Source organism: Lepus europaeus, chromosome 1 (genome assembly GCF_033115175.1).
Source record: "Lepus europaeus isolate LE1 chromosome 1, mLepTim1.pri, whole genome shotgun sequence".
Taxonomy (NCBI): Eukaryota; Metazoa; Chordata; class Mammalia; order Lagomorpha; family Leporidae; genus Lepus; species Lepus europaeus.
In genome coordinates, this window is record NC_084827.1 from 43,436,485 (window position 1) to 43,463,534 (window position 27,050).

Consider the following 27,050-nt stretch of genomic DNA (forward strand, 5'->3'; position numbering starts at 1 on the left):
CGGCAGTAACCAAATTCTGTGAAATCTCTAACTCCCCACCCTTCCAGAAAAACCAAGAGCAATCCTTCCCCTTGTTAGAATTTAACTCCCCTTTAATTTAATTAAACAACTCATCTAATGTTGAACACAGTTAAGAGATGGGCCACTCCACTCAGTAAGTTGCCCTCTGTGGAGGGTGCATATTTGCTTTCCCAATAAAACACCTGCTGCTCATTAGTTACTATTCTCTAACTCTTTCCTTAGTTCCTTCTTGTGGCAAAGTCAAGGAACTGGCTACTACCAACCAACACCCAAAAAATTCACAGAGGGCTGGAAAAATGTTAAAAGAATTATAGCTTAGAGGCTCACATTGTGGTACAGCAGGTTTAGCTGCCACCTACAATGCCACCTGTCTCACTGAGTGCCAGTCTGAGTGCTGGCTGCTCCGTTCCCAATCCAACTTCCTGCTAATGTGCCTGGGAAAGCAGCAGAAGATGGCCCAGGGCCAGCGTCATGGCAAAGTAGGTTAATCTGCGGCACTGGCACCCCATATGGACACTGGTTCTAGTCCCGGCTGCTCCTCTTCCAATCCAGTTCAGTGCTGTGGCCTGGAAAAGCAGTAGAAAATGGCCCAAGTGCTTGGGCCCCTGTACCAGTGTGGCAGACCCAGAAGAAGCTCCTGGCTTTGGATCGGTGCAGTTCTGGCTGTTACAGTCATTTAGGAAGTGAAACAACAAAAGGAAGACCTTACTCTCTGGCTCTCCCTCTCACTGTCTGCAACTCTACCTCTCAAATAAATAAATAAAATCTTTTAAAAAAGAAATGGCCCAAATACTTGGGCCCCTACACTCACATGAGAGACCTGGATGGAGTTCCTGGCTCTTGGCTTTGGCCTGGCCCAGCCCCAGCCATTGTGGCCATTTGGGGAGAGAACCAGTGGATGGAAGATCTCTCTCTTTCTCTCTCCTGTCTCTGTCTCTCTCTCTCTTTCTCTCTCTCTAACTCTTTCAAATTATAGGTAATATATCTTAAAAAGAATCACAGCCTGGATCTCTCAACATGAAAGCAGAGGAAGCTACCACCGAGGCACCCACTACTTGCAGAGCGCCACCCTTGATCCTCCACCACATTCCCCCTTTCCCTGCGCAGCTTTTCTAATCTGCTTCTCTCAGCTTAAAACGTTTTCCCATGGAGATCTCGAGTCTTCACTGTACTCAGCCCAAGGCGGGAGTGCAGTGTTTAAAATCACAGATCTTGGCTGTGCAGACTTCCTTTCTCACGTTGATCACAGGCAGCATTTTCCCCAAACCCCTCCTTGGGGAGTGCACTGACTTTCTGGGAGCCCTGTGCACCCTCTCCCGCAGAGGTTTTCCCTTTGTTCAGCTCTTGGGAGGACACACAAGTCTCCGAGCTCTGGCGTGTGGGACGCGCGTTGTGCTGGGAGCGAGCGTGTGCACACAGCGGTCTGTTCCCTCCTCCAATGAGCTCTGCCTGCTTGTGGGTGTGCCACTCCCGGGGAAGGAAGCCAAGAGCCTATAGTGGAGCTCCTGGGGAAAACTGAAGCAGCTGTGGCCGTGTAATTTAAAACCTCGGAAAAGTGTGCTGCAGTCCGTGCACAGCGCTGGGATAACACCATGAGGGCGGCATGTAGCCCATCCTCCCAGGGACTTGCTCGCCTGCTGCAGGGAAGAGAAGGCTGAAAGACGAACCTGCGTGCAGCCGGACAGGTCCAGACAGATGAGCTTGTGGCATCCATTCCCTAAACTCAGGTACTGTAGTCCTTTGTCTGTGAACTTGCGGCAGTGAGCCAGGCTGAGGTTCTGTAGGTTGTGGAAGTGCCTGAAGACAGAGTAAAGCAGAGAGAGGAGGCGTGCGATCAGACTGCAGCTCTTTGCTCAAGCCTTTCTTCAACCACACAACAAAGAGAAGTAACACTGTAAAGTAGCCTTCTCTCCCTGCACATGCTCGACAGCTTAATGTTACCGCTCATCTCCCCCTGTTCATTAAGGGAGGCTGCAGTAGGATATCAGATACTGCCTAATTAGAATTCAAGTGCAATAATTAAACACTATGTGCCTACATTTTTAAAGAAAGTTGACTGGGGCACAGTGTTTTGTTTTGTTTTGTTTTTGGTGTGTGTGTGTGTGTGTGTGGTTTTTTGACAAGGGGAAGGTTGCATTCATACTGTTTGGGAGTTAGCTTGCTTTTGAAACCAAAGTTAGAGTTTACTTTCTGGTTGCTTTTTAGGGTTTGATCTCTTGGAGCACCACAATAACATGCACAATGTTTAGAAAGGCAAGCTTTTGGTAAACATTGAAACGGAGATGAACTGTTACATGGGGCTTGGGGGCAAAAAAGAAGCCAAAATCAATTAGTGAAGGCTCTTGCAGTGGATCTGATAAGCACATGGTTTGGAAAAGTAGATTTAGCTATGCATGGCTTTGTCAGTCCTGGTTCCGTTGCTTTGAAACAAAGACCGGCACATAGAGCTGAGACGTGAGTTAAGAACAGTCTGCAAAGGAGTGGGCGCCACACGAGCAGCCTAAGAACGACATCAGAAGCTGTCAGCCTCGCTGGAGCTGAGACAGATTAAACACAGCATTATCACAACGGCCACAGTGAGAGCGTCCGGGAGACGGAAAATGGCTCAGATGCGTCTGTCGTGCTGCACGGAGGTTTAGCTCTCCTAAGCCTGGCATTTTTCAAAAGTGCCGAAAGTGGGCATTTGGCCTAGCAGTTGACTCCCAAGTCCTGCATCAGGATGCCTGGGTTCAATTCCCAGCTCCAGTCCTTGGCCCCGGCTTCCTGCCAATGAGGACCTTGGAAGTTCCTGCCACTTTTGTGAGAGACCTGGGTTGAGTTCCTGGCTCCTGGCCATTGGGGTATTTGGGGGAGTGAACCAAGGGATGGGAGTTCTCTTTCATGCATTCTCTCTCTCTCTCTCCCTCCCCCCACTTTTCCCCTCTCCCCCTCTCTCCCTCTCTTCTTCTCCCCCCTCCCTCTTTCCCAAGTAAAATTTTTAAAAAACTGTAAGGACTCCTACTACTGCCTGCTCTTGTAACTGAATTAACAACATGCCCTTGTTTTAGCATCTATAACAGTGTAACAGCAAACTAAAAAGCCTACAGATGAACCATAAAGTTTACTTTCCATACAAATGGGAAACAAGCTATGCAGGCATTGCCTGTCCATCAGATGTATTCCTAACATCTGAAAAATACATCCGGATGGTTTAACGATTTCTATTACACACTGAATTATTTGATTCAGAACACCACGGCCCTCTGGGAATGGTTGTGTCTATGAGATTGGACACATCTCTTCTCGACCTTTTGGCTAAGATCAAGTGAGACTGGACAGAACAGAGAGGGATGTCTTGCATTCCCAGGGGCTGGGTGGGCAGGGCCAAGAAGGGGAGAGCGGCTCTCACATTCCTACACCACGGCCACCACGGCCACCCGGGGACCCTGAGTGGGGCCAGAGCTCTGGACAAGCTTTCCCTTCCTCTCCTTGGAGCGCAGCCTGTGATTCCACTAAGGAAAGAATGATTTCCTCGGGGTAGGGGTAGGAGGAGTCATTTTGAACAATCCTGCAGCCAGCTCTCTAACTTGGAGAGAGGAGTAGTGAGCCAGGCATCGCCACCCAGGGGAAAACACACTTTGGAACCTGACCACATTGGATTCGAATCTTAGCCCGGCCACTTACTGCATCTCTCCAACCTCTCCAAAATTGCTCCCCCACCTGCCAGGTGAAGATAATGATTTTATGATTTTTTTTTTTTTACCCTGAACTATTGTGAGCCTCCGGCTCTCCTGGACTTTACTTTTCTCATGTGTTACATGGACATAATCTTATGTGCTTGCTTTCATCAGAGGTGTGATAACTACATGAGAACATAAACATAATGATATTCTTTTAAGATTTTTATTTACTTGAGAGGCAGAGAAAGTAGAAGAGACAGAGAGACAGACAGAGAGATCATGCATCTGCTGGCTCACTTCTCAAATGTCTGCAGTAGCCCCAGGCTGGGTTGGGAACTGGGAGCCAGGAACTCAATGCAGGTCTCCTATGTTGGTGGCAGGGCCCCCATCACTTGAGCCATCACTGCTGCTCCCTAGGGTATGTATTTGCAGAAGCTGCCATCAGGAGCAAAGGCGGATATTGAAACCTGGAATGCAGCCATCCCAACCAGCATCTTAACTGTTAGGCCAAACACTTGCCCTGTGGTGTTAACTTGAGGGTGGCTTTGACTATCAAAATCGGCAGGGACCATGATAGAAACTTTAAAAGCCCACATGCCATTTTTGTTGCTACTACTATGCCAGGCACTAATAACACACTAATGATGTTTGTGGAACTTGTAGCATTTTCTTCTGTTAATAGAATAAATATTCATGTGCTAAGAGTGCTGCAAATGATTCCTAGAGATGGGTGATCTGCCACGCTGGGTCTACACCTTGGCCCATGTTCTTTGAATCCATTTGATCAGTTAACAAATACCAAAAAAGAGAATTGAGCTGGGTCCCTTAACTGCTTCTATGTTATAGACACCTTTGGCAGTGAGGTCCCTTTCTCAGCAAGCTTTTAATTTCTTTTTTAAATCCACCCAAAAGGCAGACAGAGACAGAGACACAGACAGACAGAGATCTCCCATCCACTGGGTCACTCCCCAGATGCCCAAAGCCAGCAGCCTAGAACTCAATCTGAATCTCCCAAGTGGGTGGCACAGACCAAGCACTTGAGTCATCCCCTGCTGCCTCCAGGGTGCACATTTCCAGGAAGCCAGAATCAGGAGCAGAGCAGGGACTCAAACCAGCTACTCCAATATGAGATATGGACGTCGCAACAGCTACTTAACTGATGCTCCAAATGCCTTCCCCAGAGTAACATTTTTGAATGCATGAAATAAAGTATGTAAGATTACAAAGGCAGCCAGTTACATTGAAATGTAAATTATTAAAATAGTTTATAAACCAAGTCAGTGGAATAGCGATTTATGTGCTTCTTTGTTTGCCTGTTAAATAACAGCATCTATTGGCAGTTCTAATGACTACTGAGAATAAGAAGTAGTCAAGAGTACCAATGATATTTCAAAGTACACAGAACAACTGTAATGAAATAGGAGTATATTTCTAATTTATATGGATGGAAGTCCCAGGGACTGATACTATTCTGGTTTTTACCTACATTTTAGTTAGAGCTTAGTGAAAATAGAAACAACCTCCCCCCCCCACGTACACAACAAAATTCACAGAACCCTGGGTAAGTTCTGTGGCACAGCAGGTTAAGCCTCTCCTTGGTACTCCCACATCTCATATTGGAGTGGCTGGCACTGAGGTCTGCCTCTGCTTCAGATCCAGCTCCCTACTAATGTGCCTGGGAGGCAGCAGGTGATGGCCCAAGTACCTGAGCCCCTACCACCTGTGGGGAGACCAGGACTGAGTTCTTGGCCCAGCCTTGGGTATTTTAAGTGACCTAGCAGATGGATGATTTTCTCTCTCTCTACCTCTCTCTCTGTGTGTGTGTGTATGTGTGTGTGTCCCTTTCAAGTAGATAAAAATAAATATATGTTAAAAATAAACTTTACAGAATCCCTAGATTCCATGCTCCTTTGGGAAGAATTCATTGACCCCAGTTTAAGAACCTCTGGTTTAGACTGAATGACTTCTGGGTTGAACTCCCTGGGTGGCTCTCTTCAGACTGAGCCTTTTGGGAGCCATCAGCCTGAAAGCCAAGCACAGGAATGTGGACTGGCCCCGTGGACCTTTCTAGGGACTGACAGTGCTGCAGACTCAGAGCTGCTGGGGATAGGAAAAGTGTCAACCAACAGCAGAGCTGCACTTGGCAAGCTTTATGCAATACTGTTCTTTTTTATTCTGAATTTTGGCAAGGAAACGTGCTCCTCCATGAGTAAGACCTGGCTCATCATTTTCCCAGCCCAGAGACCACTTCATAATTACAACTCAGCTTCAAGGCACAGTGTTTGCTGCCTATTTTTTTCCCTCTTCTTATTTTTTAATCTTTTCCTGATTATTTGATAACTATTTCTTATGGAGGGTAGATTCTTCCTTTGTGATTTATATATTTGTCTGCTACTATTGTGATCTTTTAAAGCCTACAATTCTTATCGAAACTACAGAGATCATTTTTTCCTTCCGTTCTTTTGGATGTTTTCCATGAAAGAGTTGAATAAGTCTGTGTTAGATCTCCAACACCTGAGGGAGTTACTGCTCCAAGGAGTGCAGAATTACGTATTTAAATGAAAATTTCTCTGAAAGATAACCAAGACATAGCCCAGTCTGCAAATGGGAATTCGCAAATGGATTCTTTTGAATTGAGTGTTGCTCTTTAGTTCCACAAAGGCAGTTTCAAGTAACTGAATTCTGTAGACAGTCTAAGTGGGGTGATATGACCTCATAATTGCGGGCCTTGGGGTTGTCCAGTCAAGACAATAGCTTATTCTGTCTGCCTATCTTCGATGGGCACTGGTGAGACTGCATAACATGATAGCTTCTGTCAATATATAATAATATCATCAACATTCTGTCAATAACTGAAGGGTTAATTCATCATTGGAAAAGTAATTAGTCACCACTCCAACATAGCAATACAAGACTCCATTAAAGAACAAAGAGGGGCAGCTATTCAAGGCAGTGGTTAAGATCCCTTGGGACACTGCTCAGATTCCAGCTTCCTGCTAATGTGCACCTTGGGAGGCAGCAGGTGTGGCCCAAGTACTTAGGTCCCTGCCACCAGACTGAGCTCCTGGCTCCTGTTTAGACATTTAGGAAATGAACCACTAGGTGGGAGATAGCACTCTTGTGCTTGCTCGCGTGCTCTCTCTCTCTCTCTCTCTCTCTCTCTCTGTGTGTGTGTGTGTGTCTTTCTTTGTCTCTGTCTATCTTTTCAAATAAATTTTTAAAACCTGATATGTTTACTCCCCACTATATGTGCATGCCTTGCACATTGTAGTTCATCACCACATGGTGGATAAGTGAATGCAGTTGCTGTTAGAAGCCAGGGAAAGGAGAAATCCCTGGACTTCTGGCAGACGGCTCAACTTGAAGTGTTAAAGGTTGTAGCTTAGTAAAGAGACTGTAGAGAAGGTGAAACACGTAGCAGTCAGAAGGTCAGAGTTAAGGGCTTCTCTTGGAAAGCCTGGGGAGATGAGTTCAATTGGATAATGTTATGGAACACTGAGGGAAGCATCTAGACACGACAAGAAGATGGTTCCAGGATAAGTCTGAAGGGAAGAGACCAGAGGTAGAACCAGAAACGGAGCTGAGAAGGCCATCTGGGCTGTGGCCACAGGTCTAGTTCCAGAAAATTTAGGAACAGAAAACATCCTGGAATGGGCATGAGCTGTGGGCAGCCTTCATTTCCAACTTTAAGGAAACTGAGTGAGTCCCCAAAGTGAGGAAAATGTTCAAATAAAAAATCGGCAAATCAGTGTTGCCAAGAAAGGCAAACAAATCACATTTTTCTCCTGGAAAATGATTTCTGTGGAAAGAAATATCAAAAGCAATGCAGAGAGAATGACAGCTGCAACAACCAACATTTCCTTGGTTATTTATTGTTTAAAGAACACTTCCACGTATTCAAACATATTGGAAACAATGGAAAACAGAGTAAAAATAGAGAATATTATGAAAAGTAGTTTTATCAAAGATAAGTCAGTGTAATGTTTTCCACATGACAAGAAACATCAGTACCAAAGTAGCATTTATTTTGATATTCTCCTTCTCTCTCTCAGATTTATTTATTTTACTTGAAAGGCAGAGTTACAGAGGGGGAGTGGTAGAGGCAGAGAGACAGAGAGAGATCTTCCTTCCATGTGTTGGTTCACTCCCCAGATGGCCGCGACAGCTAGAGCTGGGCCAGTCAGAAGCCAGGAGCCAGGAGCTTCTTCCAGGTCTCCCACATAGGTGCAGAGGTCCAAGGACCTGGGCCATTTTCCACTGCTTTCTCAGGCACATTAGCAGGGAGCTGGTTGGAAGTGGAGCAGCTAGGACTCCAACCAGTGGCCATATGAGATGCCAGTGTTGCAGGTGGCGCCTTAACCCGCTACGCCACAGCACCGGCCCCTCTGAATGTTCTCTTCAAGGCAAGAACTGGAGGTTAAAGACAAAATAATATTCTTATTTTGGGTTCTGCTTTTCTGTTGCCAACTGAGGATACAACTTCATTTGTAAAATAAATGTTCCTAAATAGTTCTGTCTCATTATAGTATAATGTTAAATTTCAGAGGAGGAAAACGTCTACCTCAGAGTATGATTAGAATAAAAATATATATTCAGCTAAAAACGTCAAGGGCAGGTGTGGCACAGCGGGCTAAGCTACTGCTTGGGATGGCCACATCCCACATTGGAGTGCTTGGGACTGAGTCCCGCCTCTGCTTCAGAGGCAGATTTTTGCTAAGGCATCCTGGGGGCAGCAGGTCATGGCTCAAGTGCTTGGGTCCCTGCCACCCACGTGGGAGATCTGGGTGGAGTTCCTGGCTCCTGGCTTCCACCTTGCCATTGTGGGCATCTGGGGAGTGAACCAGTGCAGAGAAGGTTTCCTCTCTTTCTCTCTCTATCTCTCTGCCTTTCAAGTAAATGCAAATAAACAAACTTTTATTTACAGTAAAGCTATAATAACCAAAACAATGTGATATTTGCATTCAAAATGTTTTAATTAATTATAATGTGATCTAAGCTACTCTGAAATCATCTACTTTGTAAATTCCAGCTTTCACATGTGGATTTTATAATTCTCTCATTCTCTATATATATGTATGTATATATATATACACATTTGTGCATGTGCACATACATAACATATACATATATACATAAATATATACATAAATTTATTTCTATGAGATACTGAAAAAGTTCACAGAAAATGGAATTAAAAGATAAGTCTATTTTGGTGCAATGGAAATTTGACATCTCCGCATGTTTTTTTCACAATCTGAATTTTTCACACACTTTTGAAGACTCCACATCTATCTAGGAATGGAATGCTGAAAGAAGAGCACTGAGTAATCATGTCTTACATCAGAGGACCCAGGGCCTAAATGACATCCTGCAAGGGCTTGGGAGCCTCTAGGGTCTCCCACCATGGTCACTGGGGCTGGTTGGCACCAGCTCACAAGAGTCCATGCTAGTGAGCACCTCTTGCCAATTCTACACTCAGTGGCATCATGCTGGTAGCTTAACATCAGCCCTGGTGGAGTCATGTACTCCAGGAGATCAGTGAACCCTGCACTCTGCCCCTGCCCAGCTAGCTGCTATCCACTTCCAGGAACACAGCCGTCCTTGGGGCCCTGTAGGAAGGACTGCTACAGAGAAGGCAGTGTGCTCCTGGGAATGTGTGTAGAGGTGCAGACCGGGAAACACGAGATGACAGCTTTGAAGGACAGGAAGAAAATCTGATTGAAAAGTAAAAGGGGCTGGCGCCGCGGCTCACTAGGCTAATCCTCCGCCTAGCGGCGCCGGCACACCGGGTTCTAGTCCCGGTCGGGGCACCAGATTCTGTCCCGGTTGGGGTGCCGGATTCTGTCCCGGTTGCCCCTCTTCCAGGCCAGCTCTCTGCTGTGGCCAGGGAGTGCAGTGGAGGATGGCCCAAGTCCTTGGGCCCTGCACCCCATGGGAGACCAGGAGAAGCACCTGGCTCCTGCCATTGGATCAGCGTGGTGCGCCGGCCGCAGCGCTGCGGCGGCCATTGGAGGGTGAACCAACGCAAAGGAAGACCTTTCTCTGTGTCTCTCGCTCTCACTGTCCACTCTGCCTGTCAAAAAAAGAAAAGTAAAAGAGGTTTCTTAGGAGAGCCCCTGAACAAATGGAGAGGAGCATTCAAAAGAAAAATGCTTTTCTTGACTGGGAAAAAAAAAATTTTGTTTCAATTTTCAAAAGGTTTACCATGCTCCAGGGGAAGAAATTAATTGGAAGAACATAATTAAAAGCTTGGGGAGAGTCTTTAATTTCTCAGAGGAAAGGAAAATCTTGCAAGCATCTTGGCAGGAAAGAAAAATAGGGACCAACAAGGGAATGAAAAATCAGGCAGGCTTTACACTTCTCTTTAAAGTGAAATATCAACGCTCACACAGCATCATTTGTGGGATTTTAAAGATAAAGGAGGTGATTCAAGAATGATACAGTCGTTTTCAGAGATCAGTGGCCGAGAACCTAATACTGATGCATCTTCCCTGATAAAGAGTTTCTAAAATTAGATTTACAGTCATCATAGGATGCAACAAAATGAAAACCAAAGAATAAGAAAATTATGGGGGAAAATGACCATCAATGAATGGCCTAAACTGGTTATGACTGTATAACCATTAGAAGTAGGATTTTAATATTAAGTTCAAACATCAAAAGTTAATATTAAAAGAAAAGGTAAATGTCAAAAAAATGAATAAGCTCGTTACAAGGAAGTGGAAGCAGAGACATCAAGTTCAAGGAGAAGTAGAGGGGAGATGAAATGCATTTTCTTTCTCGTCAAACACATTAAGAGCCAAATGGTATTGTTTCATCTTAACTTCAATAGAGAGTGTGTGTTAAAGCATCCTTTCAAAAAACAGAGTCATGAGTTAGAACACACAGCAGAATGTGCACATGCCTTTCAGATGCCTTCAGGTTACAAAAGTAACAGCAAAAGACAGAAACACTGAGTATGGTGTAATGATAGAGAACTCAAAAGGTAAAAGAAGACAATATAAACTAGATAATATACTCAATGTTGACAAGAAATAGTAATCATTTACACTAGCCTCTTAAAAAGGCAAACAGTGGACATCTTTGGAACAGAAGTTACCTGTATATAAAATACAAGTATAAAACCCCATGACACAAATATTAAAAATGCAGGATTAGGGGTGGTGGAGGTTGGAGGGGAGTGTTGTGTGGTACAGCAGGTTAAGCCACTGCGTCCCATATGGGAGGCTGCCTCCCTGCTAATAAACCCGGAACCAGTCAATGATGGCTGAAGTGATTGAGTCCCTGACAACCCCTGGGGGAGACCATGGAGTTCCTGGCTCCTGGCTTCAGCCTGGCCAAATCCTGACTATTACAGCCATTTGGGGAATGAACCAACAGACAGAAGATCTCTTTCCATCCTTCCCTTTCTCTCTGTATCTCTGCTTTTCAAATAAGCAAATAAATATTAAACACACACACACAAGCAAAAGAAAACAAAGGTTTTTTTGTTTGTTTGTTTGTTTTTGACAGGCAGAGTGGATAGTGATAGAGAGACAGAGAGAAAGGTCTTCCTTTTTGCCGTTGTTCACCCTCCAATGGCCGCTGTGGCTGGTGCATCTCGCCAATCCGAAGCCAGGAGCCAGGTGCTTCTCCTGGTCTCCCATGGGGTGCAGGGCCCAAGGACTTGGGCCATCCTCCACTGCCTTCTCGGGCCACAGCAGAGAGCTGGCCTGGAAGAGGGGCAACTGGGACAGAATCCGGTGCCCCAATCGGGACTAGAACCCGGTGTGCCGGTGCCGCAAGACAGAGGATTAGCCTATTGAGCCACGGCGCCGGCCTACAAAGGTTTTAATAATAGAGAAAAAAGAATTCAAGATAAAGACACTTCAACTAGGATAAGGACTATCATTTTATGTGAATAAGAGCTATCACCTATAATGAAATGTACTTACTAATCTTTACGTATAAAATAACACAAAAATAAATTCAGCCAACTTTAATTATAATAGGTGGTCCACATATCATGATTATACTATGAACCTTTAAGAATTTATATGCATACGTACAAACATACACACATACACACAAATTTTGCCCTCTGAAAGAAACACTCTATTTTAGACATTCATGCATGATTTGGTGAAACCATAAAATCAACCAAAAAAAAATCTCAATACCTTCTAAAAAGCAGAAATGATTCAGTCCACGTTTCTGAATCACAATAAATAATTAAAAACAGAAGTTTAATCAAAGAACTTTAAGCCACTTAGAAACAAAAGTTCACTTCTGAATAATTGTTAGGTCAGAGAGGAGCACAAACTGAATACTTTGCTTAGAAAATGAAAATAATACTTATCAAACCTTACAAGTTTTACCCAAATTCTTATTTAGAAGTAATTTCACAGTCCCCAATGTTTCATTTTAAAAGGAAAGAAGTCAATTATTCAGAGGAAAGTTTTTTAAAGATATTCAACCTTCATACCCAAGACCAAAAATGGCCATTTAGAAAATATAACAAGAAAACAGAATCAGAAAAGATACCATTCATAAAAATAATTAGAAAGATACCTAGGGGGGCTGGTGCTGTGGTATAGTAGGCTAAGCGTCCGCCTGTGGCACTGACATCCCATGTGGGTGCTCGTTCGAGTCCCAACTGCTCCACTTCTGATCCAGCTCCCTGCTAATGGCCTGGGAAAGCAGTGGAGGATGGCCCAAGGGCTTACGCCCCTGTCACCAATGTGGGAGACCTAGAAGAAGTTCCTGGCTCCCGACTTCAGCCTGGCCCAGCCCTGGCTGTTGAGGCCATTTGGGAACGAACCAGCAGATGGACAATCTCTCTGTTTTTCCTCTGCCTCTGCCTTTCAGATAAATAAATAAATCTTAAAAAAAAAAGAAAGATAAACAGGAATAACTTTCATAAAGAAAAATCAACGTGAACTAAAACAAGATTTTATTGAGATTTAAGACCTCTGCAAAATATTTTTATAAGTATGTTATGATTGTGATAGATGGAACATTGTAAAAACATAAATTAATTCCTAGTTTCTCCCATGGGTAGTTAGTGGTATAGTGATAAATAATTAATAACTAGCTCTCCAAAAAAAAAAAAAAAAAGTAGGGGAAGCATTGTGGTGCAGCAGGTTAAGCCACTGCTTCGGATACCTGCATCACATATTGAGTGCCTGGTTCCAGCCCAGCTCCTCCACTCCTGATCCAGCTTCCAGCTAGTGCTCCTGCAACGCAGATAATGGTCCAAAAACTTGGGTTCCTGCCAGTAACACGAGAGACCCAGGTTGGGTTCTCGGCTCCTGACTCAGCTAGGATTCTGCAGGCATTTGGAAAATCAACTAGTGGATAGAAGATTCTCTCTCTGTCTCTTTCTGTCTGTATGTCTCTCTGTCTCTCTCTCTCTCTCTCACTCTCTCTCTCTCTCTGTCACTCTGCCTTTCAAATAAATAAGTAAATAAAATATATATGCATATAAAATATTTAAGTTCACTGCAAAAGTTTGTATTTTACTATTTTTATAATTATTGTGTTCTGAAGGATGTGTAATATACAACTTACATACAATAATAAAGTACACAACTCTGTTCTTGTGAATTCCACACAGCCAATTAATTTTCACACATTTCCATTGGCTTCTGCCAATGCAACTCTTTATTTATTTATTTATTTTTCTTTTGACAGGCAGAGTGGACAGTGAGAGAGAGACAGAGAGAAAGGTCTTCCTTTTGCAGTTGGTTCACCCTCCAATGGCCGCCACGGCCGGCGCACCGCGCTGATCCGATGGCAGGAGCCAGGTGCTTCTCCTGGTCTCCCATGGGGTGCAGGGCCCAAGGACTTGGGCCATCCTCCACTGCACTCTCTGGCCACAGCAGAGAGCTGGCCTGGAAGAGGGACAACCGGGACAGGATCGGTGCCCCGACCGGGACTAGAACCCGGTGTGCCGGCGCCACAAGGCAGAGGATTAGCCTAGTGAGCCGCGGCGCCGGCCGAAACTCTTATAAATGTAGCTAGCCAACCAATAGTTGCAATTAAAGACTGAGTATAGTTCCCATATGAACTGTTTCATTTACATTATTAAGACAAAAGTAAAATAGCAAAGTCAGTATGTCCAGACTTCACTCATTCATCAATGAAGTGTCTTCTCCGTTGGATCCAAAAATAGTTTTCAAGTACTGAAAGAGTAGTTCCACAGATTTTTTCTGCTATTCATAAGATGTAGCTATAGAAGTGACACACTTTTAAATTGCATTAAATTTTCACTTTCTCAAGTCTGGACAATCAATGAAACAAAAAAAAAAAAATCAAGCCTTGATTTGTTAGTGTTGTAGAACACTCTTAGATCTGATAACCCCAGGCTACCACTGAGCTGGAAGAGACGAGCAGCAGTGGTTCATCATTCCGCAGCATTTTCCACCAGAGGGATACAGTAGACAAAAACATCCTCAAGAACACGCATGAAGTTAACGCATAGAAATATACTAGAAAGTGATGGGCTTTAAGTATTTATTTTCTGTATAAGAATTTTAGATAAATTAGGAGGAATCGCACCTCACTTGATAAAAGAGTTAGATATTGATAAAAGGCTTATTTTATTATTTTATTCAATAAATGATGCTGGAATAATTGGTTAGCTACAAGTATTTAACGACATTTGAAGTCTGAAGCTGTTCTTAGCATATGGACTGCACAAAAACAGGACTTGGACCCCCTAAGTCATAGTTTGTTAACCCCTGGTTTAGATCATTGTTTTGTTCATTTACCAAAGTAAATTCTAGATTGATTATATACACATATTTGAATTTTAAAAACCATATAAGAAAAATAAGTAAATGAATATTAAATCTATTTATTTACCAACTTATTTACTTAATTGAAAGAGTGAAAGAAAGAGGGAGAGAGGGAGAAAGAGATCCTCCGTCTGTTCACTCTCTGCATGCCCACAATAGCTGGAGATGGCCAGGCGGAATCCAGGAAGCAGGAACTCCAATTGGATCTCCCACACAACAGGGCCATCATCTAATGCCTTGAAGGGGCACTAGCGGGCAGCTGTATCAGAAGCAGGGGGACTCAATCCCAGACACTCCAGTAGGGCATACAGGCATCCCAAGTGACAGCTTAACCTGCTGTACTGCAGTGCCTGCCCAAGGCCTTCTATATTTAAAGCTATCAGAAGAAATCTTGATAAATTTAATGAAATAAAATCCAGCAGCTCAATTAATGGAATAAACAGACACTATGGGGTCACTTTTTTTAGACTTGCTCATTTGCAGAAAATGGTTAGAGTCACAAGATAAAATTACCACCCAAGAATATTCTCTACTTAACCTTTTCCAAATGTCTGGGTTTTTTAAAAAAAATCATAAAATTGTATTCTCAAAAATAGCTCTTCTTCCACAACAGTTTGAGAAATGTTTTCCCAAAGTCAACTTTTGAATATCTCCCATCATGATCATATATTCTTTCTCATTGGTTTTCCCGTACTGAAACTAAAGACTAATTGAACAACAGAAATATGGGATGAATTTTACTATCCAGCCAACTCTTGTATTCTTCCATCCCTTCTCTGAAGGAGTGCTGAGGAGAAGCCACATCCGTGTCCAGATTGCTCGCTGTATATACACAGAGCATGGCAGCAAGGAGTCTGGATGGCAGAGCTCAAAGCCTAGGGGGGCAGGAATTTGGGGTTCTCTTGTAAGAGGTCCCACGCACCAGACTGGCATTTAGGGATCAGGTTCCAATGCCCAGGGGGACTAGAAAGCAGGTGGGGGTCAGGTCCTACTCAAGCTACTGGGCTTGGCTACAAGAGTAACAAACACCAGCCAAGGTAGAAGTCCAATTGTCGCCTGGGCCTGCCAAGTGGGGAGAGTTCAGACATCAGTTTGGGGACTTGAAAGCAGTGATTCTGTCATCAGGACAGGGGGCCACAGTGGAGGCAGGCTAGCACTGCTGCTGGGGAACACCAGAGCAAGCCAGAGCCACACGAGCATAATTATTTTCAGTGCAATACAAATCACACATACATGGGTCGGCGCTGTGGCATAGTGGGTAAAGCCACCGCCTGCAGTGCCGGCATTCCATATGAGCCCTGGTTCGAAACCCGGCTGCTCCATTTCCGATCCAGCTCTCTGTTATGGCCTGGGAAAGCAGTAGAAAATGGCCCAAGTCCTTGGGACCCTGCACCCACGTGGGAGACCTGGAAGAAGCTCCTGCCTCCTGGCTTTGGATTGGCACAGCTCCTGCCATTGCAGCCAACTGGGGAGTGAACCAGCAGATGGAAGAACTCTCTCTCTCTCTCTCTCTTTCTCTCTCTCTCTCTCTTTCTCTCTCTCTTTGCCTCTCCTCTCTCTGTGTAACTGTGACTTTCAAGTAAAATAAATAAATCTTTAAAAAGAAAAAAATCACACACACATTACCTTGGCAAGAGTCGCATGGTCCTATTGGTGATGGTTGTGTTCGACAGATTGAGATGCAGGACCCCAGGGCAGCCCTCAGAAATGTACCTCATTAGCTCATCCTGCATGACAAAACAGGGAGAAGAATCTTAACAAACTCTAACAGGCTTTGCAGCTTTCCCATTATCTCCCTGGACCTTTGATATTGGTTGAAATCAAATCAAATAGCAAATGGTTTTGCTTGAAGTTTTCTTACTCCACTTTCCCCCTAAATTTTTTGGAAATCAAGTCCCAGTCCATCACTGGGACACTTCTTACACTGTGAAACTCTGCAAGTTCAACTCTGTAATGGGAAATTTTACCTCCAAACACCCTGACACTGCAGATGCAGGATAGGGATTTAAAAAGTGGATCCATTTTAAAACTTGTAAAAGCATTAAAGAAAAAAAAAAACCTTCCTACAGTTATTCTCTGAAAGACAGCAATAGAAAATGCTTTCAAACAACTGGACTTCGTTAAAAGTGAATCCATATTTACACACATATAATTATATGCAGGTGTGTGTGTGAATTAAGTTTCTGTGATTCTGTTACTAAATATATTAAAACAGCTAGAAAGATTTTCATCAAAGTTTTGAAAAGTTTGAGAAGGCGGAAGTAAAAATACAGACTACCTACAGAATGAGCATCGAATTTAGAGTTGGTGACAGGATTGGAGAGAATCTCAAATACTGAAGCAACCTTCTCCCAGGGAGTTGAAAGTGAGATAAGAAAATGGTGAGTCTGTGCGAAGAAAAAGTGGCTTCCAGCTTGGGCTCTAAATTGAAATTTGTCGGGCCACGTAAATTGCCAGGTTTGATTACAATGAGCTACTTCTCTAGGTAACTATTGAACACAGTCAGTGACAGCATGTTATTTATTTAACGATGGTTAATGAATCTCCCAAGGAACATCAGCAGGTCAGCCAGTGTTAAGTACTTGTGGTTCATGCAATGTTTGTCACTACATCTGTACTGAAAAGAATGGGCCATTAGGGGCACCTCTGCACCCCGGCCAGGCCATGTAGTTTGCAGAAGTTGGCAGGGTCACAGGGCCACCCTCTGACAGCACTCAAGATGGCAAAGTTGTTTTTATTTTTCCAGCAGAATCACCAGTGTTTAACATTCCATCCTAGCTATTTCTGAGAGTCATGGATATCTAAAAATAACAAAAACCTGCAGGTTGGAGCCTCTGTTACACTTGGAAACGAAACTGGTTGATTTATGGAGCGGCAAACTGTCCTTAAAGAGAACACACATTTCTGTTTTGAGCTGTAAATTCCTGTTGATTCTGCTATAGGACAGATTCTAGGTACCAATGCTGCGTGAGTGCAAGCCCAAGTGCAAAGGCAAGTGCAGGGCTCCTGATGAACATTGGGCTTTTACCACCACATTCAAGATGCGGGCACTTGTTCTAGAATCCATCACCAAGGTGTAAGATTTGGAAACATGTGGATAGACAAAAAATATAAAGTACGACTTTCCTGAAAAGACTGGTGAATACGACCACAATGGGTAGACACAACATCTGTCTTCAGAAATGTCCAGTGTGCCAATCAAGTAGCAAAGTGATTATGCACTTGTTGAAAACGCAAATGAGATGGGGAAGGGAGAGGAGACAAAGCTGGCTTCCACAGGCTCAGAGAGGCAGCCGCGGGGAAGACGACAGTGCGGGACGGGGCGGGGAATGTGCAGTATGCTTTATCCGACTGAACTTTTGAGATGGGGACGCGATCCATTCTCCCGTCTGGAGGAGCTTGTGGACATCCAAACAAGCTCAGTCCTTCCCATTCTCAGTGTTGGAGAGCATCAGGGGGCTTGATTTGGGCACTGAATGAATGCAGAGGCTGTTTGGGTGCCTATGTCGCAGAATGGCATATGAATTTGTGCCCGATGCACTGACAGCCTTCTGAATGTAACGGAGTTCACAAGACAAGCTTAGAAAGTAAAGTCCCGTGAATGAACGTTATCCAATTCCTTACATGCAAGCCTTTTCCCAGTCTATGTCTCCAAAGGAAAGAAACAAGAGTAAACTGTAGCTGGATAAAATTACCCACCCTGCGTTATTATTAGACTCCAGAATTGGACAAGACTTTGATGTTCACAAACTCAGTGCAGAAGGCATTATTTTGACTTTCCTGCAAGAAAGGCAAATTCAAGGACTCTGATCTTCTACTTACATACAGAACTGAAGTTCCCTGGGGGCAAGAACTGAAAATTTATTCATTTAAAAATTCCTTCTGACATCTAACAGGTTGTCTTTAATGTTGTAGGTGCTAAAAATGCCCCTATTAAGAAAAAATCCATTTTGACAAAAGGCCTCACTATAGCCACCGGCAGACATTTGGGGATGTTGCTGCAAAGATTTGAAACCTCCCCTCTTAAGAGCCCAAGCTCACACTACAGGCAGAGAAAAAGGAGAGTATTTTTCCCTGATGTGGTCTTTGATGCATATTGCTATGCCTCAATTCCATGTGGATTATGCTTGAGGGCATAAGGCAGCAGTTTGCTTATGTGGAAGTGTAAGCCATAGAACAGCTTAGGGTCCCAGGCTCCAGCAGTCCTCTATGTGTGTCGTTGACAGCACAAGGGCCTGGAGAGGTCAGATCTGCCTTTTAGAAAAGAGTATTCACAGGGTGGGAGATGGGCTGGGGGCTGCCGGAAGGACCAGCGACTGAAGGGGTCCAGGAAGGAGGTGACTGGGGATACATGTTCCTTCCTGTTTTCTTTGGCATGGCTGCTGATCGCCCTGAAAACCACTAAATCAACCTATTATCTCTGCTTGAGCCAATTTTTTTCTGTCTTAGACACACACACCCATTGAATATAAATACAATTCATTGCTGTGGACTCGTCAAAGAGTTCCCCCTCGTCAGAGGCTCCAATGGTGGGCATCTATTTACAGATTAGCTTATTTTTCCTTGATATATTCTTTTATTTATTTATTTATTTGCATGCATTTCATAAGTACAACTTCAGGAACATAGTGATTCTTCCCACCGTACCCACCTTCCCAACCCACACTCACACCCCTCCTCCTCTTCCTTCTCCCATTCCCAGTCTTATTTTTTTACTAAGATCTATTTTCATAGTTTTATACACAGAAGACTATCTCTATTCTAGGTGAGGAGTTAGTTACAGATTAGTAACAGCTTCCTACAGATGGGTAAAATTTCTTTCCAATCCTTTACATAGTTTGCTTTTTTTTTTTTTTTGCACATCGGATACTGACCGAGCACACAGACAGGGCAAGGCGACAAGTCTGAATCTACATCAACAACAGTACCTAAGCCGCTGATACTCACTGTGATTGTTGAGCAGTCAGAGACGTTCAGCTCCTGCAAGTTTCTACAGTGGCCTAAATCAAACAAGTTTCACGTCACTGAACAACACAGCACAGGCGTTCCAACTTAAAACTCTTTCAATCCTACATTCAATGTGATGTATGTATTAGAAAATAAACAAATACATTGGCAGATAACATATTCCAAGTATATGGTTTGTTTTCCCACAAAAATTATTTCTTTTGGATTCACAATTAAAATATATACACATTTTTATTACAGTTTAAAGATTATTGGAGGAAGGGCAAAGGAGAAAAATATTACTTTGCAAAAAACACTATATCATTAGTGTTTTTAGCTTGGAACTTAGAACTTTTAACTTGGAAGCACCATTTTTTTTGTAAAAACAAATCAAAAGTTTCTTTTTTAAGTTTTATTTTATTTTAAAATTTATTTATTTATTTTGAAAGTCCGAAATATAGAGAGAGACAGAAAAGACAGACAGCAGGAGATCGTCCATCCACTGGTTCACCCCCAAGATGGCCATAATAGCCAGGGCTGGGCCAGGCTGAAGCCAGGGATCAGGAGCTTCTTCTGGGCCTCCCTCGTGGGTGCAAGGGTCCAAGCACTTGGGCCATCTTCTGCTGCTTTTCCCAGGCCATTAGCAGGGAGCTGGGTTGGAACTGGAACAGCTGGGACATGAACCAGTGCCCACAAGGGATGCTGGCATTGGAAGCAGCAGCTTTACCAGGTATGCCAAAATACCATCCCCAATTTTATTTTTCATTTAGTTGAAAACCGAAGAGAGAGAGAGAGAGGAGAGAGAGAGAGAGAGAGAGAGAGAGAGAATGCTCACAACAGCTAGGGCTGGAGCAGGGCAAAGCCAGGAGCCAGGAACTCTATCTGGTCTTCCATACGGGTGGCAGTGAGCCAAGTAACTGAGCCATCATCTGCTGCCTCCTAGACTGTGCCTTAACAGGAAGCTGGATTGGAAGCAGAGTAGCTGAGACTCCAATACAGAATGCAGGTGATCCAACTGGAGGCTTAACCTACAGAGACACAATGACCATCCCAACCCATTTTTTGTTTTTTGTGTCTGTGCATACCTATTTTGTTCTGTTTGGTTTCTTTTATTATTTTATTATGGAACTTCTCAGACACACAGGAAAGTTGAAAGAAATGCACAATGAATGTCTACATGCCCACCACCCAGATTCTAATTATATATTTCCCTTATGACCTAGTCACCTATCTACAAATCTATTTAAATATCCCTCAATTCATCTTATTTTTTACGCATTGCAAAGCAAGTTGCAAACAACGGTACACCCAAGCACTACAGCATACATATCATAAATAATTCAACATGCATAATAATAATAGACAAAATGTTATGATTTTTAAATTATTTATGTATTTGAAAGGCATAGAGAGACAGAAAGAGAGTGCATGAGCACTCCCATTTGCTGGCTCACTCCCCCAATGCCTGGGAATGCCAGGGCAGAGCAAAAGCTCAAGTCAGGAGCCAGGAACACAATCCAGGTCTCCCAAGTGCTAAAAGGAACTCAACTACTTGAGCCATCCCTGCTGCTTCTCATGGTCTGCATTAACACGAAGCTGGGAGCCCAGGTACTTGGATGTGGAACACAGATGTCCCAGGTTAAATGCCCACTCCTGCTATGATTTTTTAGGTTAGATTTACATTTAATTTACAAAGAACTGCAGACACAAAAGTGGAAAAAGCTAAGGACCTGATGAGCTCTGGGACCAGAGGCCACTGTCCAGAAGGGAAAGTGTTACCCAATCATTGAGATCTCTGGATGCAGCTTGGAGAGGACACACACACCAGTCGAAGGGCGGCAATCTTGAGACAAAGAGAGGGGAAGGCCTTCTAGGTGGAGGAGACCCCACCAAGCAGGACAACTCCAGGCCAGGGGGTGTGGCTGGCCTTCAAAGCGCTACCACAAACAGAAAGCACATGTGCGGCTCATCACAGCCCCACGCTAATAATAACAGACCTGTTATTACTTATAAATCCACTTGGAATACTTCTATCTTTTCCAAGAGTAAACACGTTCTCAGTAATGAATGCAAACCAGAAGTAGTTTCAGAGTTGGGAAAAAAAAATGAAAACAATCCTTAAAAATGTACAGGTCTTGAAAGTCATTAGTGATAAAGGCAAGAACAGAGTCCCAACGCGAGGTTTTTTTTTTGTTTTTTTTTGTTTGTTTGTTTGTTTTTTCAGATTTTATTTGTTTATTTGAGAGGTAGCAGACAGGGAGAGAGAGAGAAAGAGAGAGAGGTCTTCTATCTGCTGGTTCACTCCCCAAATAGCCACAACACCCAGAGGTGTGCCAATTCAAAGCCAGGAGCCACGAGCTTCTTCCTGGTCTTCCATGTGGGTGCAGGGGCCCAACACTTGGGCCATCTTCTACTGTTTTTCCAGGCCATAGCAGAGAGCTGGATCAGAAGAGAAGCAGCCGGGACTCGAACTGGTGCCCATATGGGGTGCTGGCACCACAGGCAAAGGCTTAGCCCACTACAGCATAGTGCCGGCCAAAGTTAGTTTTTGAGGTACATGTTCTTACAGAATAGTTGTTTGAGGGTATTTCATACATTCAGCAAACATTTGTCCAGGAAATATGGCAGTGAACAAAACAGATACACACCTTCACCCTTGCAGAGTTCAGTTTCTAATCAATGAAGGCAGATAAACGAAGTAAAATATCTACTGTGACAGTGGTGAAGAGCGCTATGGAGGCAAATCAAACCAGCACAGGGATGGGAACACATGGGGATCTGGAGGGAGTGTGGGGTTCAATAGGCCCACAGAGAAGTCTTCGCTTAGAGGGGGTCATTGGAGTCAAGACACACAGGAGATACAAGGACAGAGCCACCTTCTCCCTAGAGTTTCCAGAGTCCATCCTCAATGTGGTTGATGACTGGGAGGCAGAAAAGGATAGACAAAAATAAGCTCTAGACACAGCCATTTCAGCACATCCCAGGCCTATGGGGAGAATTCCTTTAAGCGTCTTAGATCCAACGTGACGATGAATTCCAGGCTTCTGCTTCCATTGTGCCGTCTGCTCTCTCCAGTCCAGACACTGTGACATTCCTGACATGCATGAGCCACCTCATCCTCGCAACAAAATTAGGAGGCCCAATAAATTGGTCCCAATTTATAGATGCCGAAGATGAGGTTCAATAACTGACCTGGGTTACACGGCTGAGTAGGTAGGAGAGCCTTGATTCAAATTCAGGGCCCAAATAATTGGCCACTAAACCAGGCAAGTTGGAGCAGAGGCTCTGGGGTGCCTTTGTTAACCAGGAGGGCTTCTCTTAAAGAAAGACTGATATTTCCCATCAACAACAAAGTGCCTGTGGTGGTCCTTAACTGCCAATACGTATTTTTTTTTTCTCTATTTTAACCTAGGACCTCCACAGAACCCAGTTGGGTCCCACTGTTCCTGAACTACATTAGTTAAGATTGACCAAACGCAGATTTCAAAGGAATACCTTCACTGGTCCATCTGTCACAGCAAGGAGTTGTAGCCAGCTGGATGACAGGATGCGCGTGGTCACCATTGTAATCCTGCTATGCCTTTGCAAAGCGGCTGCGCTGCGCAAGGCAGGCCCCAGCGGCGGTGCCAGAAGCCGGGCCACTCCTGGCCGGGCAGGTGGGGGCCGGCGCGCCTCCAGCCTGGTCAGACGCTATGCGCCAGGCCTCCCCTGTGACGTGTACACGTATCTCCATGAGAAATACTTGGACTGTCAGGAAAGAAAACTAGTCTATGTGCTACCTGGCTGGCCTCAGGATCTGCTGCACATGCTGCTAGCCAGAAACAAGATCCGGGTATTGAAGAACAACATGTTCTCCAAGTTCAGGAAGCTGAGAAGCCTGGATCTGCAGCAGAATGAGATCTCCAAGATTGAGAGTGAGGCGTTCTTTGGCTTAAACAAACTCACCACCCTCTTACTGCAGCACAACCAGATCAAGGTCCTGACCGAGGAGGTCTTCATTTACACGCCGCTCCTGAGCTACCTTCGTCTGTACGACAACCCCTGGCATTGCACCTGCGAGATAGAAACGCTCGTTTCGATGTTGCAAATTCCCAGGAACCGGAACTTGGGGAACTACGCCAAGTGCGAAAGCCCCCAGGAACTGAAAAATAAAAAACTGCTGCAGATAAGATCCGAACAGTTATGCAACGAAGAGGAAAAGGAACAGCTGGACCCGAAATCCCAAGTAGCCGGGAGACCTCTCGTCACCAAGCCCGAGGTGGACTCGACTCTTTGTCACAATTACGTGTTTCCCATCCAAACGCTGGACTGCAAAAAGAAAGGTTTGTATGCTTCTTCCATTTTGAGTTGGGGGATGATTGCAAATTCTCTCTGGAGCTTATAACACCCTCCACCATTAAGTCTTTCTCCAATGAAAATAAGGTTGACTCCAACCTATTCTGGAGCCCAGACCCAAAGTGGTTGGTGATTAGAGGGCAGCAGAGGACGAAAGGACGTGTCCTCAGCAGGGGGCGCCACTGGGGTCCTGCGCATTTGCTCTTCACAAGCTGTGGTTCTAAGGCACTGCTTTCATCTTAGATGCAATTCAATTTATGCAGGTAAACCAGGGGGTATAACAGGTGCAGATGCCATTCATAACCTGACTAGTTAAAGTCAAAATGAGCTATGCATCTGTGGGCAGATAATTAAAGGAATAAAAACATCTGTAAGAGGGAGTGACAGTGCTTCTGTATTTCTTGACAGTTCGTTCCAAGGTTTTAGTCAATTCTTGCCAACATCCTGTATCTTTACTGTTCCTGAGTTGCCCAGAGTAAAACAAAAAACATTCTATATATTTCAAAGTAGAGAGAGACAGAGACACAGAAAGAGATCTGCCATCTGCTGATCTACTCCCCAGCTGCCCACAACAGACAGGGTTGAGTCAAATGGAAGCCAGGAGCTGGGAAGTTAATAGGGTCTTCAGACATAGGTAGCGGGGGCTCAAAGTGCTTGCGCCATCACCTGCTGCCTCCCAGGGCACACAGTAGCAGGAAATTAGAGTTGGGAGTGGAGTGAGTCTCGAACCCACAGTCTGATATGGGAGGTAGGTGTCTTATTAATCACTGTGACAAGTACCCACCACCCCAAAACAAAGACATTGGAAAGGGCTAAATCTAAAGCATTTATCCTGTATGCAGCAGGTCAAGCCCCAGCATGGGACACTTGCATCCCCTATCAGAGAGCCTATTTGAATCCTAGATCCTCTGCTTCCAATGTAGCTTCCCACTACGGCACCTGGAAGGCAGCAGAAGATGGCCCAAGTATTTAGGTTCCTGCCACTCATGAGGGAGACCCAGATGGAGTCTCTGGCCACTGACTTCGGCCTGGCCCAGGTGTTGCAACATTTCAAATAATCTTTAAAAAAAGAAAGAATGTATCCAAGATTTATGAGACCAAGGAAGTCCTAGAATATTACCTTCTATTGGCAAATCCTTACTGGGTTTTATATCCCACAATGTCTTGTACTAGAACTGTGCAGAATTTGCACGTAGGGGATAAAGCCATGAACTAAAGAAACAGATGGGAGATTCTGGGAAGGCCCTTGACATGTTAGTGGACACAGATGTTCTCCAAGTGTGGCCTGGGGAATGCTAAACAACACTAGATAACAAGCCATATGATCATGTCTATGTTCCACTTCTTGCATGGGTTAATAATTTATCTATCATATAAAAACAAAGCCTGATGTCATGGGCCTAGGATTATACAGAGTATGTTATTATGCCTTCTACCTATTTGGGGAGGTTGTGTTTTGTCTGAGGGCAAGAGAGAGGGAAGGTGTGGAGGACCACAGAAATCTCAGCATCTGCAGAGAATTTGTTCATATCAAAGAATCAGGCCACCAGAGCCCAGGTGTGAATTTGTTCACCTAGCAGCAAAAGTCATGGTGACCCAAAGCAGACACCTGCTTGGATCAAACCATAGCCACGTGGCACAGAGAGGTTTGCTTGCTAAGACCCTGTATGAACAGCATACATAATTCAGTGCCACAGGGGAGCCATCACAGCATCTTAACTCGGGACAAGCTGCTCTGAACTTGAAGGCACTCATTAATTGAGAAGCTACTTCACTCCAGGTATCTCACACAAGTTGTCCACAACCTCCAGGATGGAGGTAGTATTCCCATTTTTGGATGAGGAAAATTGAGCCCAGGAAGGTTCAGTCACTTGGGCAAGGTCTCACTAACAAGCAGCCAGGCTAAGATTTGAACCTTGGTCTACCTGAGTTGGAGCCTATCAGCTTTTGACTTTGCTCTGCTGTCGTCCAGAGTTCATCCAATCAAACAAGCAGTGGCCTTGGCAATGCAAGCATTAGAGAATTCCCAAAAGGGCAGTAGACGTGGTTTCTCTGTAGCCAGGTTGGGTAAAATTTCCCAGCTATTGTTATGGTGGGTACTTAATTCATGCTGAAGAGCATGTTTTACTGGGATTTCTTTTATGATGCTTAGGCTGTAACTGGAATTATAGATTTATAAATATTCTTGTGTATTTATTTAAAGATTTATGTATTCATTTATTTGAAAGTTAGAGTGAGAGAGAGAGGGAGAGAAGCACACACTCTTCCATCTGCTGGTTCATTCCTCAAATGCCTGCAACACCCAGTGCTGGGCCAGGTTGAAGCCAGGAACGAGGAACTCCATCTGGGTCTCCCATGTGAGTGGCAGTGACCTCCATTTGGGCCATCATTCACACATCAGCAGGAAGCTTCCCAGACACATTAGTGGAAAGCTGGATCAGAAGTGTAGCAGCTGGGACCTGAACTGGTGCTCCAATAGAGGATGCCAGCATTGCACATGGCGGCTAACCTGCTGTGCCACAATGCTGGCCCCATGCAATTATGCATTTTAAAAACAACACAAAGCTACAATCATACATTTGAGTTAAGTGGATTTCTACTTACTGCATCAGGGTCAAAGAGAAAAGTCAGTAGGATGAAGTTTATTAATAATCTGAGAAAAATACCATCTACACAAAATTTAAGACATCTACACTGTGTCCTAAGGAAATATAACATGGGGTTAGTGCTGTGGCACAGTGGGTGAAGCCGCCACCTGCACCCCATATGGGCACCGGTTCGAGATCCAGCTGTTCCACTTCTGATCCAGCTCTCTGCTATAGCCTGGAAAAGCAGTAGAAGATGGCCCAAATCCTTGGGTCCCTGCACCCACAGGGAAGAACTGGAAGAATCCCCTGGCTCCTGGCTTCAGATTGGCGCAACTCCAGCCATTGCAGCCATCTGGAGAGTGAACCAGCAGATGGAAGACCTCTCTGTCTCTGTCTCTGCCTCTGCCTCTCTGTAATTCCATCTTTCAAATAAATAAATAAATCTTAAAAAAAAAGATATAACATGTTAGGAAGTGCTTTTTTCCTACTATTTTTATACTCTTGGGCTATTCCCTTCCACAATGAGACTAGTTCTGTTTCAGTATCCTCACCTTTTTTTCCCCAAAATATTTTTCTTTTGGCAAACATCAACTTATAAAAATACAAATATATTTCATTGCTTTCTTTTTTTTAACATATTATTGTCTAAATACAACCTTCCAGAAATGGCCCATTAATTCAGAGCTCCTGCTCTAAAAATGCATATACTCTTTACTGGAACA

The 27,050-nt window shown here is 44.2% G+C and overlaps 2 protein-coding genes across 2 annotated transcripts in view; one reads left to right on the forward strand and one right to left on the reverse strand.

Moving 5' to 3' along the window:
- The window catches only part of FBXL13 (F-box and leucine rich repeat protein 13), a 251,473-nt gene that overhangs the window by 113,317 nt on the left and 111,106 nt on the right, over nucleotides 1-27,050 (reverse strand). The window contains exons 10-12 of the mRNA XM_062212179.1: nucleotides 19,406-19,458; nucleotides 16,085-16,185; nucleotides 1,689-1,818 (exon numbers count right to left, since the gene is read on the reverse strand). Coding sequence (XP_062068163.1) covers nucleotides 1,689-1,818; nucleotides 16,085-16,185; nucleotides 19,406-19,458 — 284 coding nt within the window. The remainder of the gene's footprint in view (nucleotides 1-1,688; nucleotides 1,819-16,084; nucleotides 16,186-19,405; nucleotides 19,459-27,050) is intronic.
- LRRC17 (leucine rich repeat containing 17) overlaps nucleotides 1,452-27,050 on the forward strand; it is a 39,221-nt gene continuing 13,622 nt past the window's right edge. The window contains exons 1-2 of the mRNA XM_062212307.1: nucleotides 1,452-1,748; nucleotides 22,818-23,727. Coding sequence (XP_062068291.1) covers nucleotides 22,953-23,727 — 775 coding nt within the window. The 5' untranslated portion in view covers nucleotides 1,452-1,748; nucleotides 22,818-22,952. The remainder of the gene's footprint in view (nucleotides 1,749-22,817; nucleotides 23,728-27,050) is intronic.